Source organism: Rhipicephalus sanguineus, chromosome 6 (assembly GCF_013339695.2).
Source record: "Rhipicephalus sanguineus isolate Rsan-2018 chromosome 6, BIME_Rsan_1.4, whole genome shotgun sequence".
Taxonomy (NCBI): Eukaryota; Metazoa; Arthropoda; class Arachnida; order Ixodida; family Ixodidae; genus Rhipicephalus; species Rhipicephalus sanguineus.
This window is the reverse complement of record NC_051181.1, coordinates 112,303,020-112,311,482: the sequence shown is the minus strand read 5'-3', so window position 1 is coordinate 112,311,482 and position 8,463 is coordinate 112,303,020. Positions and strand designations below refer to the sequence as shown.

The following is an 8,463-nucleotide window of genomic DNA, read 5'->3' as shown; positions in this document are numbered from 1 at the left end:
TCATCATTGTATGATGATTGTACGACCCAATAACTCAATGATACACCGGCAGGTTACGTCATTAGCCACCCACTTCAGCAATTTTGTGTAGTACTTACATATATCCATGTGCCCCTAACATTCACAACAGCTGGATGAACCGATAGGCTGCTTCAGGGGCTTCTTTGCAGCGAGGCGAGTCGGTAGCAGTGGGGTTGTTTACTGCTGAAGTGTAGTTGCATAAGGGGCGTAGCACTTTCTGTTTTCGTTTGTGTAGAAATAATGCGGCTGGGCTAAACGCGCCCCTCGATATCGAAACGAACGAACGATGGACAAGCTGAAGAGAGCGCTGAGCGGAGGCGAGGACCGCGGGGATGAAGAGCAAGGCATCGTGACCCAGGTAAAAAGAGTCGGCATATGCGTGCACACGATGGCGATTCGTGTAGTGCCACGGTGTGTACAACGCGTCCGTGCTGTTTCAGATCGTGGACAGCTCTACGCTGAGCTGGTCGACGCGGGTGAAGGGGTTCGCCATCTGTTTCGTGCTGGGTTTCGTCTTTTCCCTCATCGGCTCCGTGTTCATGGCGTTCCCGGGCGGCTTGAGGATGTTCGGCTTGTTCTACACACTGGGGAACCTGACAGCGCTGGCCAGCACGCTGTTCCTCATGGGGCCCGCCAACCAAATCAAGAAGATGTTCGCGCCCACGCGAGCCATCGCTACCTGCGTCATGTTGGTAAGTAACCCTCCTGTCAAGAGCCGATGCTTTACTGCGAACTCGACACTCTCCTGACAGGTGGCGAAATTCGCTCAGAAGCGCTCATGTCCGGTGCAGAGTTGTGTGATATGGCGAGCAGCACATGATCGGCTCACGAGCTAGCGCGCCCATGCAGTTTGAAGGCTCCTTGACAAGTGCACCTGTTTTTAAAATGAAACGTTAACAAGTAGCGCCCCACAAAGAGCGCCGGCATCCTGCCAAGTGCGCCTCTTAAAGTTGACAAGCGTTGAATTGACGGCGTACTCTCACCACGCGCTGTTTGTTTTGTTTCTTTTTTTCCAGGCATTTCTGGTGCTCACACTCATGGCGGCATTTTGGGTGAGATACAAATTTATTTTATGCGCGGTTTGGTTGTGGAGGGGTGATTCACGCGAGAAATAGGGCACATATTATCGCTATTGCACAGCTGTGTATGCTTACGTCACTGGCTGTGCGCCGTTTGTGAAGACCAGAAGATTTTAAAAGAGCAGCATGTTGATAAAGGGCATTTTTACCGCGCAACCTTTAGCCAGTTTAATACCCCTGTAGAACCGTTTACTTTCGATTGCAATTGAGACTTTGCAACAAAGACGATTGCGCCCCATGCTCTACAAAATTATCAACCGTCCTCTTTACACAAACCAGAATTTTTGTTACCGTAGTCCCAACCATCCTCATATCGAACTGTCCAAAAAGCACTGTTATGTTTGAAAGCTTCAGGACTCAATTTAAAATTTTTCTGTCCTTCCTTTCTCTTGCTATGTAGAATTTCCAACCTGACTGTTAAAGTTAACCTCCGTGCCTTCCATCTCGTAAATCATCTCTTTCTACGGTATCATGATAAAAAAATCCAATCCCGATCAGCTCATATCGAAAGTTCCCAGTGTGGCCGGAGGAACAAGCATTGCATTGGTTTTCCTACTTTAGGTTCACACAAAATCTGGCATGTTGGTGATTACAATACACTAACTTATGCTCACTTTTCTTGTTAATGTAGAGCATAATGCCAAAAATCTTGCAATGAAACCAAAAGAAAAGCTTATGCCGAGATGTGGGCTAGTTGGTATACATTCCTTTTTACAGCGCAAAAAAAGTATGGGACAAAAAGAGTTAGTAGCTGTCTTGTAGCTTCTCTTTTCGTCCTGTCCGTTTTTTTTTTTCGCTGTAGAAATGAAAGAAAACCTTACCCTTAACTATTCGTGAATGTGTAATAGATAATCAGTGTGGTACCTCTGTTTCTTTATACTCTATTGCTTCTTATGCTTTTTGTGGCTTTTGATCTCGCTATCATGAGAACAGCTATCTTGCAGCCCCAGTTGCCTTGAACTCCGGCTGATCTGTCTGCCATATTGTGTTGCATTATCTCACGGCTCCATTTATATGGAGGAAGCAAAAACACTAGCAGGTGTTGTCATGTGACGAATTACGAAGCTTACTAAAAATAATGTAATTGAAAATTGATAATCAGCTTGTTATAGGTGAGTGGTATAATTTGTAGCTTCTAAGCATGCTAACAGTACGGGGGAAAGCGAGGTAAAGGGCATTCGCGATGTAAAATCGTAATTCGCGATGTAAATCTACGACAGTGGTAGCTGCCTGAAGTACTTCCTTGTCGTCTTTTTTATTTTTTGTCTTCCTTCTTGTGCATTTATTCACAGGGTGTGCCAATTCATAATTTAATTTCCGTACAAGAATTCAACCTCGGTTCAAATTTTTGCAGTAGCAGCATTTGATGTTTTGCATCTCCCTCAGGTTGTGTTCTAGGAGTGTACAAATGATTTAGCAAGCTTATTCCCAGTTGGTAAATGTAAAAAAAATTAATCAAAGGCAGCAGTGAGGGAACAGATTTTCAAGGTGATGTTGCTTGTTCCCTTGTGCATTTCTGAAGTATTGTGCAGGATTTTAATTCCTTTTTTAGCTGATCAGTAGAGCATCATCAACCAGCTACAGTAAAATTTCATGCTGACAATACTGTGTTGTACGTAGTTGGCCTTTAACAAGGACCAGGCATGTAGTTCTGATACGAATAAGATGTGCGACTCCCTATTAATCATGCTTACGGCCTCTTTCACAAAAGATTGTGTCTGCTCTGTTATTATAACATTGCAATCTACCCAAACCACCCATTCCATGCTGGAAAGCACCAGTCATACATCTTGGATGAGACCTTTATCACAATTGCGGTCAGCTGTACTGAAAGTCAACTTCGGGCTGACAACGTTATGATGGCTTTTTTAATTTTCAGTGTCAACAATACGTTTTTGAAACTTTTGTGTGAGGTACAGTAGCCCAAATCTTTAAATAGCGTGCGCGAGCGGCAATTTTTTCTGTGTGTCTTCGCCATATGACTGAATTAAGTTCCAAAATGGGTGAGGGCAAGTGCATGAACAATTTTTTGTAACTTCGTTCCATCATATGGCGCTGACAGACAGAAAAGTCGCTGCTGCGCACTGTAGTTAAATTTATTTGGGCGGCTGTACATTCAGAGGCGGATACACGATTTTTCTGAAGGTGGGGAAAGCTGATACCTAGAGCTGAGTATGGAGCATCAACACACTCAGCTTATACACTTAAAGCGTGGGGCGGGGTCCCCCCCTCCCCACTGCAACCATCCCCTGGATCCACCCATGGGGGCATCTCCTGTGCATGCAATTGTAAAAAGCTTGCTAGATTGACGTTACAGACCTCAAAGAAGTTATTATGCATGGATTTTTGGTAACTGCAACCTCCATGGCATCTGCATTTGCTTTTCAGTGGAAAAATGCATTGCTGACGATCATCTTCTGCATAATCCAGTTTATAGCCATGACATGGTACTCCTTGTCATACATCCCGTTTGCTCGGTAAGTACCGCATGAGTGCTGCTTTTGCATAATGGCATGACAAATAACTGGATAAGCCAATACGTACGGCGAATTTGCATGCCACACTTGCCTTTGCGAAATTGATGTGCTTCAACCACAGATGAGCTGGAGCACACCTAATGCTTGGTTTTGTTGCTGTTTCGAGTAATTAGTTTGTCAAAAATTTTCCATTTAGCTTATTCTTTGCTTTTCAATTCATTCTGCATGATCACTTGAGATGTTCGATAACTTTATTCTTCACCCTGTAGTCCTGCTGCAACAACTTCTCTTGTATCCTTCAGCCCCGTGTGCAACCGTTTTGCCCCTTGCATAATGAAACTCGCTGCTACACTGCCTTCACAGTTGCTTAGTTTACCAGCACGAAAGTTGCCTAGATGTTTCTTCTGCACTCATAGACTCATAGAATTGTTGTAAAGCACCAAGTCTACGGTAGAATCACGTTTGACGGAACTTCAAGAGACTGGCAAGATGTGTTCCTACTGAGTTTCGTTTACTGAGAAGGACAAGCAGCAGTGCAGCACTCTCTGTCATGCACACTTCGTTAGCTATGTTAAGCATCGAAGAAGTAAACTCGTCATCCAGTCTATCTCGTGGTATGGGGCACAGTTACGGCTATTGGATGGTCTCGACTTGGGCTTGTTTCAGTGTCAAGAAGACATTGATGGCATAAAAAAAAAACACACACACAGCTCTTACTGCTCTGCTTGGTATATTAAATGAAGGAAGGGAATTTTTGAGGGCTCACTTCTTTGTTTGACACAACCTTAATGAAAACCAGCAGATAATGAAGTTTGGTAGATTAGCAACACGAAATTGTGCAGGCTACTTTGTCACCGTTTTATTAAGGTGGCTTTCTGGACAGTTGCCGCAAGAATATATATAAGACTGTCCCTTCTATGGGAAAAATATTCCTCAGAGCTTGCTTCTGGGGATCTATTCAATTGAGAAAATTTTGGTTCCGATTTATGAATGATCTTCATTGCCCAAGTACAAAATCGACCAATTAAAGCGGCAATTTGACCCAAGCGACTTTTTTGCTTATCGAGATTCTGCTGGCTTGATTAAGAATGTTGATGCAAGCACACTTTTCTTACCTAAAGTTTTTTAGTAGAGCTGTGCGAATAGCAAAATTTTGGGTGCGAAGCGAATTCGAATAATAAAGATTGAGTGCGAATCGAATAATTTTTGAATATTTCTTAAAAATTTTTCGAATAATTCGAAGTGAAATTACAGAAAAAGTTGCAGAGAATCCCTATGTATGTTCTTGTGAGATCGCAACATGAAAGTGTTTCTTTTCACTAGGTTGATGAAGCGCTGGTGGGGTCATATTCCATAGTTGTCTTTCTTATCAAAAGTGAGGTAATGTAGAGGCCGAATTGCATTTATGTACATGATTTGGTGCAACCAAAGTGCTGCCGACAACACTTTACACGTGATAGGCAGAGATGCCATTTCCTCAGCCTCTCCTCCTCTTTCAACTGCTGTGGAAGGCCAACTGATGAGGCGGACAAGGGTGTGCTCCCTTCAAGTCCGGAGTTCCAAATCTGCCTCGTAAACGTCGATATATAGAACATCTGAAATTTTGGATGCTAAAAGCTTCGGCGTCCGATTTTTCGGACTTCCTGCCCAAATTTCAGGTCCAAAACAGCATTCATTGAGCCCCCCAACTCTGCCACATCTTTCATCTCCATATTGGAACCAGCGTTTTCTTGAGTTAATACATTTGCGACCGTAACGCACCTTGAAAGGTAGCTTTGCCGCAATACGGGGGTGTGATGAGGTGAAGCGTATTGAAAATCTAGGGACCATTTCCAATCAGACGTTGACTGTCTCTTGGCCAAGTTCGACCGTAACGGAGCTTGAAAGGCAGCTTTGCCGCTGTACGAGAGTGTAATGAGGTGAAGCATATTGAAAATCTGAAGGGGTTACTTTCAATCGGACGTTGACTGCATTTCTTTGGGAAGTTCGAATAGCAAAATTTCAGTGCGAATCGAATCGAATAGCAAACACTATTCGAAAAATATTCGAAATTTCGAATATTCGCACACCCCTATTTTTTACTGCAAATCTTGGCTCTCTGTTCGATATTGTTGGCAGTACCACTGCACCTAAAATGACAGTACCATAGAGACAACAGCGGCTTGAGCTTAGTGGGTCTTAAAGGGGTACTGACACGTTTTTAGAAGGCGACTTTACTCTGCCATACAAATCTCCTGTGTGCAGAGACTGCTCTGAGCAAGTGTGAAGCTCAGCAAATGCTGATGAGATATTTTATTTTGATATTAAAGTCAATTTTTCCATGGCACACCTACCGACATCGACACTAGCTTGACGTCAGGCTACAGTACTAATTCTGGTGACTTCACGCAGCAGTCTGGCTAGTTGTGATGACGTCAGGTACTAAAACTTCCAAGATGGCCGCTTGTGCGTCACCAACGGAGCCATGGTGCGGAGCGGTCGTGGAAACGTCACTATATATTGTGCGAGCACGTGACAAGAAGCTCATACCATGTTGTGACGTCAGTGTACAGTAGGAACCGAAACTAACTTTTAAAAGCATACTGTAATTACTTTTTCAGGGCGCACTCACGCTAAGCCCTACCTTTTCTAGGCTCTTGAGTGCTGGGCCTTTCATCTTACGCAAAAAAGTGACAGCTGAAAATTTTCGTGTCAAGTACCCCTTTAAAGGGCTCGGTTATCAAAAGTATGCATGCCTGTTCACCTTATAATTGGTATAACTGTACTGCTATGAACTGGAAATGCATTATACTATACGTTGGTGAGATACTATGAGGGATAAGTGAAATAGTTTGGGAGCAACCCATGCAGAAACTCTATTCACGATTTGGGGTTTGATTGCTTGGTTTGAAGCTTGGTAAGTGTTTCAATTTGCACCTAACAATTGTTTTCAACAAAAAGATATCATAGGGTGCAAATGAGGGTCACGTTTTTTTTTTTTTTTTTGCAAGTCACTCTCTTAATAAAGCAACATGGTCTCTATAGCCCTCTATACAGCTGAAGCTGTATAGTGGGCTTATAGCTGAATAGTGGGCAACCATAAACAGCTTCAGCTGTTTATGGTTGCCTGTCGTTTTTATGACGTTCATTACTTATGCAGAAATCTGAAAGTACACATGAAGATTTTGTCAAAAGTGACAATAAAATTGGTAACGAGAGGGGAATGTTAAGGGCTCGTTTCTTTTTGCTAGACACAACATTAATTAGAACTAACAGACAAGAAAGCCAAGGAAAGTGTAGGGGATGTTATTTGTAGTAATTATGACATAAATGAGAAGAAAGTAAAGTGGATAGCTCATTGCCGGCAGGGACTGAACCTGGGACCTTTGAATAACACATCCGATGCTCTACCAGCTCATTAAAAAATCACGTACTTCGTGATGCCAGCAGGCAGAAAAAGAGTGTTCCACACTCACTGTCATGGCTACCAGCGGTGCTAACACTCCTAGGTTTGAATGTACATATACCCCATAAAGTGGATGGGAGGATGACCGCTGCCGTAGCTCCATGGTAGAGCATCGGATGCATTATTCGAAGGTCGCAGGTTCGGTCCTTGCCGGCGGGAAGTTATCTTTTCGTCAGTTTTACTTTTTCACGTTTACATCATAATTACTACAAATAACATCCCCTGTACATTCCGTTTCTGTTAGTTCTAATGATTAAAATTGGTAGTTCCTTATGCACGTCTGAGGAAAGTGTAGTTAACAAAGTTCGTCCTGCATTCTCCCTTGCAGGGATGCCGTCAAGAAGTGCTTCCAATCATGTATCAGCTGAATCAACGGGTGTCAAGTCGTGCCTTTCCTCTCCAAGTTGTCACACATCCCCACGGATTGTTGTTGTTTTGTGGTGTGGAGTTGTTTGTGCACATTACCACAATCATTGATTGCAGAGACTTATTTTTGATATGTAACTGTTGTATTTTCAGCCAGGATCACAGGGACTGTTGTATTTTTCAGCCAGGGCCAGAAAGACTGTTGTGTACTATTTCAATTAGGAAGTGGTGTGTTGTGTGTTGAAAGAATAAACTAATTGTTGTGTGTGTGTTCCTATGTGGTGACAAAATGTGGCTGAGTGAGTTGATGCACAGATCCAGGGTGGATGCCCCAACATTGCCTTGGAAGCTTGTGTGCGCAATGGCACCGTACGACATGCGACAAACTTGCAGTTTTTCGTAGCTGTTACCGTGTTTATACAAATCTCACCGTGGCACTAATAAATGTATCATTATTACCATTATTAATTATAAGCATCCATGTGATCATAATACATTATCTCAATGTCTAATCCCCCCTTAAAAACATTGATCCTCAGCCAAATGAGTCAGTAGCAGAATTACCTAAGCACACATAAAGCCAAATACTATGCAATAGGATGGTCGTGTTCACTTACAGAAGGTCTCGCACATGAGGGGTTTCAATTTGCATTAAAGGAGTCCTGACACAAAAATTTTCGCCCCGCGTTTTTTTTGCTGCAATGTGTTGCTGGGGGCCTGTTAGTCATAGCACGGCACATCGTTTGCTGCAACGCGCGACAGATAATTAATTACAAGCTCCTCATTACCGACACAGCCTCAGTTTCGGTTTGACAGAGCTCCAAAAACGGCAAGCTGCCGGGTGCAACTATCACCACCTAGCGAGTGAAACGCTCGGTCACGTGAGCACACAGAACAGTGACGCATTTCCGCGCGGTCTGTCGTCGTCGGGCTCATCGTCGTTTGATGGCGACGATTTTCTTGCGGTGGGGATCGAAGGAATTTTCGACGTGGCAAATCACTTCATGTTTGACCCGCTGGCGAGGAGCGATTCGCTGGGAAGCGCGTCAAAACAGAAATGGCGGCTACGTCATCG

At 43.5% G+C, this 8,463-nt stretch overlaps 1 protein-coding gene across 1 annotated transcript; it reads left to right on the top strand.

Moving 5' to 3' along the window:
- The first annotated feature begins 127 nt into the window (after positions 1–127).
- LOC119396189 (vesicle transport protein SFT2A) lies at positions 128–7,659 on the top strand. The gene is made up of 5 exons (XM_037663284.2): positions 128–379; positions 462–713; positions 1,038–1,073; positions 3,489–3,577; positions 7,351–7,659. Exons 1-5 carry the CDS (start codon positions 308–310, stop codon positions 7,388–7,390), a joined length of 489 nt encoding a protein of 162 aa, XP_037519212.1. The 5' UTR covers positions 128–307; the 3' UTR covers positions 7,391–7,659.
- Positions 7,660–8,463: the final 804 nt, after the last annotated feature.

What these genes read in the sequence shown, in the direction of transcription:
- LOC119396189 (XM_037663284.2), top strand. Translation starts at nt 308, where the DNA reads ATGGACAAGCTGAAGAGAGCGCTGAGCGGAGGCGAGGACCGCGGGGAT. An exon ending in TCGCTACCTGCGTCATGTTG is followed by an intron (nt 714 to 1,037) that starts GTAAGTAACCCT and finishes CTTTTTTTCCAG; the next exon opens with GCATTTCTGGTGCTCACACT. An exon ending in CACTCATGGCGGCATTTTGG is followed by an intron (nt 1,074 to 3,488) that starts GTGAGATACAAA and finishes TTTGCTTTTCAG; the next exon opens with TGGAAAAATGCATTGCTGAC.